This window comes from Euprymna scolopes, chromosome 24 (genome assembly GCF_053919585.1).
Source record: "Euprymna scolopes isolate OS-2025 chromosome 24, ASM5391958v1, whole genome shotgun sequence".
Classification (NCBI taxonomy): domain Eukaryota; kingdom Metazoa; phylum Mollusca; class Cephalopoda; order Sepiida; family Sepiolidae; genus Euprymna; species Euprymna scolopes.
The window spans coordinates 11,179,498-11,192,008 of NC_136505.1; the positions used below are offsets into that span (position 1 = coordinate 11,179,498).

Here is a 12,511-nt window from a genome sequence, read left to right on the forward strand (position 1 = left end):
ATGAATTTAAATAAATGTTTGCTTGGTACCATATGAAATACATTTTATATAAGAATGTATCTGCTGACGAGTTGGCATCACTTGTTTGAACTAGCCTCCTCAAATTATCCTTTTCAACAAGCCGACTCAAGTTTGAATTGAATTAAAATTTTAAGTTAAAAAAAGAAAAATTCAACACCTACTTTATTGTAAGTCAGAATTAATCTTTGACCATAGCAGCTCGATAAATAAACAGCAGAAGAATTTTAGACTTTTTTTTTTTTTTTTTACTTAAAATTTAATAAGTCTCTGTAAATAAAAGCACAAATGATATAATTTCCCAGAACTGCCAGTCAGTGAGCCGTCCCCCATAAATAATCGAATTCTACCCAATTTACACCATTAACGATTACTAAACTACCACCTTACATTCATTAACCATTACCCTCGAGTGGCCTTTGGGCCTTGATAAGTGGTGACTCCCAAGTAAAAAAAAAAAAAAAAAAAAATTCTAAAGTTTCATTCAACTTAAAATAGTTTGATATATATATATAGATAACTGTTTAGTTATAAATTAGAGTTTTTACTTAAGGGAGACTATTTCCAAGATAATTGTGTTAACTTTTTACATGATTAAGAAGTTTAGAAATAAGTTAAATATGTTCATATGACCGTAACTGTTGTGACAAAAATATGAATGCATGAAAACGATTTTATGAGAATTAAACAAATACAAAATAATTTATTTAGCCATTTTACAACTGGAAGAACTTCAATGATGAGAAATTGTTTGTAGCTAAGCCATGATCGATAGTATCCTCTATTTTGATTCTCCATTTGCTATAATCTTGTGATTATTAAAAGCAGATAATTTTGCTTAAATTTTTCACAAAGGGCAGATAAATCTTGTTTGAAAATGTTTCTTAACAAAGGAAATAATTTGAGGGTATAAAAGTTATAGGTAGATTATTTATCCACCTAGCAGTAACTAAGATTAAATTCAAATACAAATTCTGTTTAAATTGTAATTCAAAATATTTTTATAAATTTACAAGTTCATGTGCATTTCAAAAATTGTTTTTAAGGTAAGAATGTTATATGGTATCAATTAAAACTTAACCATTATATAAAAAGGATTTTTTTTTTTTTTTTTTTTGTTAATTAATCCAAGAATTTATATTTTTACAACTTTTTTATTTTTACTTAATTTCTTACCCTACCTTTTGGTGTGTGGTTTGTCTTGTTTTTATTGGTGATGGGAATATATATTTTTTATTTATTTCTATTTTTTTGGCTTGATATGGTTTTGTGATAAGAATGGCTTTTCTCTCCATTCTTTTTCTTTAATCAAAGATTAAATTTTATTATGCTTTTTTTCTGTTTGAAGTATTTGTATTGTTTTACTGCTTTGTGTATTTTTATTTTATGCTTTAAATGTTGACCCTGTAATTTCAATTGCTTTCGTCCGAGTTTGAGAACACAATGTCTTAGATGCGTTTTTGAGTTGATACAAAGATCAGATTCAAGTATAAAAATACTTTTTGTTCAGTTTTTTTTCTAAAGAATAGGAGTGAATAAATCCTGCAGAAAAAAATCATAAAAACCAGGTCGTAAGAATAGACGCAATGTTAAATATGGTCATAACATTTTGACCTTTATGACCTGGTCGAACTAATCTGTTCAGTCATAAATAAATAAAAAGAACAGCATAAATAAAGTGGGAATTGATTCAAATACACCTTGTACATATTAGTTCAGTATTTTTTATTGAAATGCACTTTTTTCCAGATTGAAGACAATCATAGTATCATCACCCTTTAACTAAAATTAACAATAAATATTTTTTAAATCATCTACATCATAATTCAGGTCATAAGGAGTTGATAACGTTTTGTTTCGGAACTATTTTTAGACAAGGATCGATCATTTGTATTATATCGATACTATGCAAACTATTTTTATCTTGGATACTATTTTCTCATTTTGGCCAATTTAACTTCCAGCCTTCTTCAGGGGCATCCTTTCAGATTCAAGAATCTTCTGCAGAACGTTGAACTAAACCTTTTATCCAATTCACGGGAGTAGATTGTTCTCATGTCCTGACAAAGTTCAAATGTGGAGTAATTATTTCATTCTGAGTTAGGATTGAACCCTTAATCTTAGATTTAGAGCTGACTGTTACTTGATGATTTTATCTGATGCACCATGCATCTACATGGTTATATTGAACAAAACCATAACACAAGCATTTTGTTACTGTGATAATATCAAGACTATAATGCTAAACAAAGATGCATTTTGTAAGAAAATGAATGAAAAATCGTATTTAAAATCTATAATTATGCTCAATATTTAGTAATAGTATTTTAATGGAGAAAATAAACTTCTCCATTAAAACAAATTGGATTGTTGGCATCTGTTTGCTGTAGTTTTTTTTTTTTTTTAACTAAAATGCTGACTATAAAAAAAAAAAAAAAGAATCTTATGACTATTGTTGTTGATTCTGTCAAAAGAGCAGTCTTCAATCCGATATCCCATCAATCAAATTTGGTAGATCTATTTTGAATAGACAATCAGAACTCTCAGAAGAGCGGGTATTTAGGTTGAAAATGTATCACAAGTAGCAGACAAGAGGGAAAGTAAAAATAAAATGCTAATAATGTTAAGTCTAAATAGCAAACCTAGTAAGAACAATTTCCGATGAAATGGATGATAATGTAGACGTTAGTGTGAGAGTGAAAATACCTCCTTGGAAGCTGATTGTGCTAGGAGAAGCTGGGGGAAAAAAATGTAAAAGATTTCAAAGAACAAAAGGAATACATTTTCTGGAAACAAATATCAAGAATTGGCCTAAGTATCTGCCAAAACAGATTGATATGTGCGTGTTTTGGTTTGAAAGCTATAATAGTTATTGAAATAGGGGGAAAATTCATTTTACTTTATAAGATATAACACTTGTAACGTAAACTTTATTCAATTAACATATCGATTTAAAATTGATTTGCCAGAAAAATACCGACTGGATATTTCATGGAAAAATAAGTCTGTACTCTTAAGCGTTGTCTATAAACTGTATGATATTGGACAGATAGTAAGATATCTGCTCAGTATCATGAAGATAGGGCTGAACTAAAAATATGAAATTAATAAAGATGAAAAATGTACTTCAGTTTCATGTTATTCAGCCTATGTTTATATACTGCAAAAGTATTTTTCTCAGAAATGTTAAGTTTTAAATAAAAAATTTTTTTAATTCTTTTCACCCTCTTGTCTCAAATCGGATATTTTAAATCTTACTCTCGACAATTGTGTTCTCTAAATTCAACCCATCTTTAATTTTTGCAGTTGAAATCACAAATGCTTTTATTGTGTGACCTTATTGTAGACACCCCTAATCCCTTTTGTACGACGACCTGTGTTGTCAATCACTGTTTTATGAATAGAATACCATCTTTTTTGTGACATATGTAAAGAATAGAACGACACGACAACAAAACGCTTACACATTAAGGGAGTTAATCTATAACTTAACTTGACCTCTCTTTTTCCCTCAACTTTTTTTTCTTCCTAGGTTTTCTGATTTATGACCTCACTCGATTTTCATTAAAAAGAAAAAAAAATTAAACCATACTTGTCCAAGGTATAAAGTCTTTGTAAAAATTCCATATGATGGATCTCATTTTTAAACAATGCCAAAATTTTGTGTACAAAAAAAATGGATTATTTACAGACTGATGACATGTACTTCAATCAGGTGTACAGTTTTGAAAATGTAGACTAGATAATATTTTTGGTATATTTACAAAAATCAAAATGTACTCCAATTAATTTATATACTTTATATATATTTATATAATTTATATACTTTTTTTAAACCTAGACACAATACATGAACACTTGACATGGGTAACAAGCATCTGACTATGACGTTTTTTTTGTGATGTAGACATAAATACTAATGAGTTTTTCAAAACCTGGATGTGAATCTAGAGTTAGAAAATGTTAATGTTAGTAAAGATCAACTAATAGTCAATGTTTTTAACACTAATATCACTTATTGATAATGGTTGACAGACTGTTTTTTTTTTTTTCTTACCCTACATCCCAGCCCACTCACTGGCTTCCGTTTTGCTTCTTGTGTTCTTTTCCTGCAGTAATCTGTTTTGCTATTATGTTTCAGACTCCACCCAGTTCTCCGAGCTCTCTTGGATCTAGGAAATCGAGTATGTGTAGCATTAGTAGCCTAAACAGCTCTTCTGACTCCTCCACGAAATCCTACTCCCCTACACACCATCACTACAGGTTCCGCAGCCCTTCGCAAGTTAGCAGTGTAAGTTTTCACTCCAAACAATTCCATCAGGTAAAAGATACTCACCAAAATTTGACTTTTCTTATATTTACGATGAAAAATGCCAAGAGCCAGGCCTTAAGTATCTCTTAATTTCTAAAGACTTCAAAGCTAGTATCGATACAAAAGCTAAAAATAAAGAATATTAAAAATTAATTTTTGAAAGAAAGTTGAGTATAAAAATACTTAGATTGTTTATGTATAGAGTTTAGTCTGCATTTCATTTTATTACTATTTCATGCAGATGTTGATATTATAAGATACTATATAATGTACATATGGTTATTCAGTGTATATTTCAAGGGTACTCAATACGTGAGTAGTTTAGCAGCAAAAACAAGGACTGATTGGTTAATAGCTAGAGTAGGCTAGCTGTATATATGTTTTGTGTGTAGTGTGTATATATATATATATATATATATATATATATATATATATATATATACACACACACACACAGCAAGTGGATTTATAAAGAAATTAGATAAATCTTTATATATGGACCCACTGGGGTATATGAACCTCAACATTTGTGGGTGGAACATGACATGATAATTCAAGACAAAATAAATATAGTTGGGCTCTCGCCCAGTCTTTTTCTCACCCGACTGCAATGCAATAACAGATACATGATTGCTTCTTATCCAGAATTTGTAAATTATGTAAATTTTTTTTTTTTTAAGATGGAAAAATCGTAACCATCACAGAACAAAAAGACATATTCCAAAAATACGTAAATTAATCAAGTACTTTTTTTTTTTATGTAAATAAAATCTTGGTTAGATGATATAAAGCAATTAATATGAAATAGGTAGCATTACATGTCTGATTTTGCAAATTTGAATTATTGTGAAGTTATTTTCCCTTATTTTTTAAATGGCAACATGAGAGTCTCTTTTTGTTTATTCATAAAATTTTATTTTCTTGGTTAAAAGTAAAACTACTTGATCAATTTGTGATTTTTGGAATATGACCTTTTCATTCCGTGACAAGTGCATCATAAAGATTTTTCTGTGTTTTTGTTTTAATTAGGATCAATTCTGTATTTACACCACATGATTAATCTGCAATGTAAAATCTGACCAAATCTAACATCTCAAATCAAAGGATGGAAGCATTACATTTGCTCAGCTTAGAAATTATCCTAACGACAAATTGGTTATGTTTGTATGCTTATGTGCAGCATTCGGTCTTCTAGATAAACTATTACAAAATCATTGATGTCTTGACTCGCAGGAAGGAAAATTTGGAAGCTAAGTTATGAGACAAAATTGTGCAGAGTGGAATTTGTAAATTGGTGATTGCTGAACTATGAAAACTGGTGAGTGAACTTGCATATTATCAGAAAATGTCTGACCCTCCCCTGAACAAGGGAAAAATGGTGTTAAATGAAGAGAAAATTAAGTAATCTTAAATTGAGGAGATTGAAGGAAAAAGATTTGTGAAGGAAATTAAAGAGATGTCCGGAAAAGATGCTTAAACAAAGCAACAAACTGAAATTAGATTGGTTTCAAAAGCAATCTGTGATCAGCTGCTTTGTTATAGAGTTATAAGGCCATTGTATTTCATCTTTTGCTATAGGTTTTCATGTCTGTAACAACTGTAGCTGATAATATAAGTCTGACATGGTTAAAATCACATTAGATGTAGACTCGTTGACTTATTCTGCAAATAGTTAAGCAATGGCAAGACTTGAACAAAAATGTTATACATATAGGATGAAACATGGTATAATAAAATATATATCATTTTATATATATATATATATATATATATATATATATATATATATATTAGATAGATAGAAGAATTGAACAATTAGTAAGAGTGTATATTTTTTTAAATCTATAATCCCATACAATTATTAATAGCTGATCAATATATAATTGTATTAATGTTATAAATAATATCTACAATAATATATGTACTTTCTCCTGGAGATAAAATAGTTTAAACATATGTAAATGTTTTGGGTTTTTTTTTTAAATTTAATCATTTATTCATAGAGTATTGTATAACAAGAATGTATAAATAATATATTTGAATTCAAATTCTTTGGATTATATTTGTCATTATTGAGAGTAATGTGAATAGTATTGCGAAATATTTATAACAGAAAATCTTGCAAGTTAATCTCACTTTATTAGTCTTTCATCTTTTTGATCATTTAAGAATTTTGTTTATCTCTTATTTTAAACTTCAGCTGTTTCTTGATTTAGTTTTTATTTATTATGCCTTTTAAGCATTTCTTTTTGATCAAATATCCCATTTTAACTTCTAAGAAAAAATTATGCATGTACAATTATGTACAACAATCTCATAGAATATATAGAATGGATGTAAAAATCAAACTCAACTATTTTAGCTTATTGTGTGTGTGTGTATATATATATATATATTTTTGCGTTTTACTTTTTATTTTCATTTTTTACTTTGTTAAATTTGTTCAGTTTTATTTAATTTATGATTTAAAGAGGTAAATCTATTAATATCTTAAGGATTTGTGAATTAAGGATGCTTTTCTGATTAAGATTCATAAAGTACAGATATTTTTTCAATCATTTATTAAATATCTCCTAAAAAAATGTTACTTATGCCTATAAGTATCCATATTTCTAATTATTCTAAATGGGGGCACATAGATTGTTGCAAAACATAAAAAATGTTATCAAATTTATTTGTGTAGCTCAATTAACTATGAAATTATGACAAAAATTTGTTGGAAATTAGAAAATTAATCGTCTTGTATACTATTTATGCAGAAGCCAATTTTCAAATAAATTAACCATAATGGAAATAATAATCATTAGATTAAACCAACTTAAACATTGGGTAAAATCTGATTCCCTTGTGAAAAAATATACAAAAATGATACAGAATTGCAATTTTGGCTGTTAATGATTCGTTTCAACAGCTAACACATTGAATCTTTCTAATATGATTCATAGCAAATCAAAGATCATACTAGATTCTTTTAATAGTAAACCAGTATAAAAAAAAACTCGGATTTGAACCATATAAAAGCACAATTTGATGATAGAGCAAAAATTTAATTCAATAAAGTTTCCAATAGATTTTTGTTTTTTGACAACTCAAGTCTATTTTATGTTTAACACCTCGACAAGATGGAACTGTTTTGATATACATAGAGAAAATATTATGTGCGTCAAGTTGAAAAAGGTCAATATTAAAAATAAACTCATCACTGAAAGGGGTTAACTAATTTGAAGTAACCGGAGGAGGAGTGGGGACTTTTAAGGACACAAAAAAAAGAATTGTACATTTATGAAAATAAAATGTTCAATTTTGTTTGCACCCAAATTTTGTCAGAATAAGAAAGAAGTTTGACAGGCGGTCAGAGGTGGAACGAACTGGATTCGGCCCTGACACACCTAGATTTTCAGTCTGTTATTAACCATTTAACCACTGTCACAAGTTGAACTTGAACAGACCTTCATTATAATGACCCAAAATGGATTCCACTTGACAAGTGTATGAGGAGATGAAAAAAAAATTGCTATAAATAATTGTATTCATATGTTTAATTTGTTAGCAGAATGAACTATTTACAGTAATTTCTTGTCTTTTGGAGGGACCTTTTTTATCACTTTTAACCATGCGTATATAATATGTATTAATAAATATGCAATCCAGGAATTCCAGTCCTGTAAATCTGGTATTCTTTGTGAATGTAGGATATTATCATATTAAAGTTGAATTGCCATTTTTTATATATATATATATATATATATATATAATGTACTTTGATGAAAAACATACAAACTTTATTAAGCTTTATATATAAAAGAATTTAAAAATATATTTCGAATTTTATACTTTTTTTTTTTTGCCAAGGATAATTAGAAAGAATAGTGTGCTACATTGCGATCAGCTTCCGACAACTTTTTATAGGCGTGATAATTTTTATCTAACAAAAAGGGCAAAATGTAATTTGAAAAGTTTGGCTTCTCATATGAATGCAGTGCATATTCATAAAGACTTGTTCATTAAAATCAAAGTTCTAAATTGTCTTCTAGCAGAGAATTGGTGCTACTTCCATATACCATTTGTAAAAATTGTTTCAAAGAAGCTGCATTTCATCTTGCTCGGAAGATTTGACTTCCAGGTTGCGTTTCACCTTGTTCAATCCAGCCCAGTATTGTTTACAAACTCATAATTGCCTATAAACTTTGATTTATTTAGTTGACTTAGCATTAGAGTTGGCGTTTCCTTTAAACAGTGTACTGACACAAAATTGCCATTCGAAGCTACAATGTATCTACAATAACATTAAATTATATGGAAAAAAAATCTAAAATAATTTTTATATTAATTTTCTAAAGTAGTCAGATCTTCCTGACTTGAAAACTTTTTAAAAAGTGAGGGAAAATCTAACGGGAATCATGTAAGAAGCACAATGTAATGGGAACTGTGCAATAGGAATCGCTTAATAGGTAATAGATTGAATACTCCATTTAAGTGAGTTTCGTCGGACAGTTTATAGATGAAGGTTTTAAATAAATTTTTTTTTTCTTAAATTGTGAAATTTAGCAATAAAAAGGATGAACATATCAAATCTTATTTTAATTGAGATGGAAAAAGTTTGGCAGATTATGTTATGTAAAACATGATTTTATTTTTTTTTTTTTTCAAATATTTATACAAATTGTTCAACCAATCAGTTAAAATTATTTGTGGATAGTTTGTATAGTTTATCTTGAACTGACTTTCTAAAAGCAGAAATTTTTTTCTTTAGACCTGATTAAGTTAACTTAAATAGAATAATTGGTATTTTCATGTGCTGCATCTTTCATCTGATATTCTTTTGAGATATTTTTCCTGTTTAATTTTGATGCTGATTTTAGTTAAACCATTTTTTTTTATATCTTTATTCTGAAATCCGTCAACCACTGATAAAGTTTCAGGGTACCTTGGTTTCTTTCACTATCTTCAAATATTAAGAATTCTAATTGAATGAAAATTCATCTAAAAAAAACAATGTTAAAAATGAGATTTAATTTAAACCTTTTTATCTCAAAATTAATTTAGTTATCTCCTAAACTCTAAATCCAAAAGTCTTCATATTATTTTTTTTTTTTTAAGGAATCTTATTTAGACATGTTCAAGGAACATAATCCCTTTTTATGGTTTAATTTTGAACACTCTACCCCCCCCCCCGGCAAAGTTCTATTTTTAACCAAAAATAGAAATAGCTATTATGTAATAACTAAAATGAAACCATTTCATGTTTCTTGGAAATGCACAATTTTTTTATTACAATTTTAGCTTACTTAGACAAATCCAGTATCTTTTAATAAGCTTGAGAAGGGTTTGCTGAACTTTCAAGAATAAAGAAACTCAGTACAGTTTGATGATTGTTTAAATAGTGTAAATGGACGATTATTCACGTTGCTAAAAGAAAAGAAAAAAGTGGACAAAAGATGAGACTAATATCAGCCAAAGTTGATTTCCTTTATTTTGTGATGAAATGAAAATAAATTTTACTTTCAAAACTATCCAAAAAAAAAAAACATTTTGGTTTTTGTCCAGAATTCAACCGAATTAAAAAGAAACAAAAATGCAGAAAAATCTTTATAATGTCTGTATCTGTCATGGAACGAAAACGTCATGTTCCAAAAACCATGCAAATTGATCAAGTATTTTTTTTTTTTACTAAGAAAATCAAATGATGCATCTTGCTCCCTCAACTCAAATCGAACTGAGATCAAAATCAGCCTTGTAATGACTACAATTTACTGTTTCGATTTATTTGCCTCCCCACGAGGGCAGTTTTTAATGTGGGGAAAATCCAACTCCCCAAAAAGAGGCACTCTGGATGGGGGGGGGGTCTCAGTCATAAAGGATTTCTCTACAGGACAGAAAAGGTGAAGTGAAGCATCAGAACAGATACTACACTGTGATCTTGGCCTGAAGGTTTATCAATTTATGTGATTTTTGGAATATGACATTTTTTGTTCTGTGACGAGCACACGCATAAAAACTTTTCTGTATTTTTTTTTTTTTTAATTTGGTTGAATTCTGTACAACAGCTAACATTTTTGAAGGAGTTTTTTTCTTTCTGTTTTATGGTAAAATGGTAATTATTAATCGTAGTTATATTTTTGAATTTGCGATTTCAAAAATATAATTGCAATTAATAGTAATGTTTTATGAAAAAAAAAATTTATTTTATCTTCATTACTTAAAAAAAAAAAAAAGTTTGATGTTGGCCATTCTTACCCAACTAACTTGTTCACATTTTCTTTTAATACTTTTTATATTGTTTAAAATATTGGTTCATTTTAAGCTTTTTCTTCCTATATTTCATAGAATGCTGTCATCAACTGTTATTTTTATACCCACCTCTCACAGCACCTCACCCTTAATTGTGACATAGTATAGATTTGGCTCTACTTTTGTGTTTTTGCTATTTGTCATATTTGGAGTGTTGGAATAGTGACTGCATCATTTTTTTTTTTTTTTTTTTTTTTTTTTTTCTTGGGAGGGTGGGGGTCATATAATTATCAATTAAGCATTCAACCTTAAGTTTGGGAGGGGGGTCTATCATTTTTACTGCAATTGTACATTTACATTTGGTAAAAGGTCAGCATTTTATTATCTTTTTGTTTAAAAAAAAAAAAATTGCAGTTCACTAAAATTGGGAAGGTTTTTTTTGGGGGGGGTAATTTGAAAGAAAAACGTTTGTATAAGAAATGTTTAAATGAAAGTTTACATTTTCTTTGCCCAGATTTAATTTTATGTATATTATTTCTATTAGAAAACCGTTGCAATTCTCTTGTAATCATATTGACTAATTGCTTATATTTCCAGTAACAAAATATTATTTTTGTTTTTTTTACATAAATGAAGTTTAGTATGTAAAATCTTTGTAATTTGTGTTCTAAAAAAATTTACGATTTAAGAAATTCATCCTGAATAATTAATTTGAATAAGAATTCTGTTATTTTTATAGCTTAATATCAACATTTATTCAAATAATTAGTTTTATATCTTTTAAAGGGTTTATTTATAAGAACATGTATGATTTGTGTCGAAGCAAGGTTATTTTTTTTTAAATCATCAAAATATAGAAAAGTCAATTTTGGTGTGAGTATTTTCTACCATTTTATTTGTATTTTTGTTGTTTTTAATTGCTTGTATGTCAGTGGGTATTTTTATTATTTAAGTTACCTTTTTTATTTTATTTTTATTTTTTTTTCTGTTAAAATATTAATCCAATTATATTTAAAACCTGAACATTATTTTTGTTTTTTCTTGAGTATTCTAAATGAGGAAGGAAAAACATCCGAGCATGATTTTCTAGGAAATTCTATTAATTTCTGTGGTTTTATTTTATATTTTTGTGTGAGTGTTTTTTTTTTTTTTTTTTTCTAACAAATTTCTTGAACCAAGTTTATAGGAAGTTTAATTCATACATGGGTAAATAATTATACTACTATGGTTACATAGTTTTATCAAAAATCTACAAAAGATAGTCTTTTATATTAGATTTCGTATTAATAAAATCCGTGATAAAAATAAAGCAAACCTAAAAAGCAGCAAGCTGACTTTAAAAAGTAGATAACAAAAGTTTTTACTTGTTAATGAATTATCAGAGCATATTCAGGGGAAAAAATCTTGCATAGATTTCTAGAAAATTCTTATTTTATTCAATTTCTAAATATATGCCACTCTTATGGCTAGAAAAATGTTCCAAAACCCATGTTAATCAGTGAATTATTTAAGAATGAATCGTCTAATACAATTATAATCCAAATAAATACAGATTCACATATACATGTATATATATTATACTAGCATGGGCGCCCGGCGTTGCCCGGGTGTTTGGATGTGTATGTTGAGCAAAAAAAGAAAAAAAGTGATAGTAGGAAGGCAGGCTCAAACCCGTACCGCAAAGGAGGAAAAGAACGGGGTAAAACCTAACGTTTATGCTGTTATGACCACTGCCAAACCGGAAGCGACATTTTTTAAAATTAAGGCTAGACAATCTAAAGGAGAGGATAACTTTAAAAAATATCGGCGAAAAAAGTGACCCCACTTGTAGAAAAGTGCCTAGTTGAAGGGGAAGATATTAATGTTTTTAGCCAATGTTTTTATATTTGTTGTCTGAAAGATCAAACTTTAAAACGATCTTGGTAAAATCCGTCGCTCTATTGAAAGTTT

General features: G+C 28.1%; 1 protein-coding gene across 50 annotated transcripts in view; it reads left to right on the plus strand.

Moving 5' to 3' along the window:
• Window positions 1–12,511, plus strand: part of LOC145246585 (protein MTSS 1-like) — a 395,811-nt gene that overhangs the window by 259,487 nt on the left and 123,813 nt on the right. For 38 of the 50 annotated variants that reach the window (XM_080108226.1, XM_080108203.1, XM_080108204.1 and 35 more), the window contains one exon: window positions 4,160–4,309. The exons of the other annotated variants lie outside the window; for them this stretch is intronic. In XM_080108226.1, coding sequence (XP_079964352.1) covers window positions 4,160–4,309 — 150 coding nt within the window. The remainder of the gene's footprint in view (window positions 1–4,159; window positions 4,310–12,511) is intronic. 50 annotated transcript variants of the gene reach the window in all.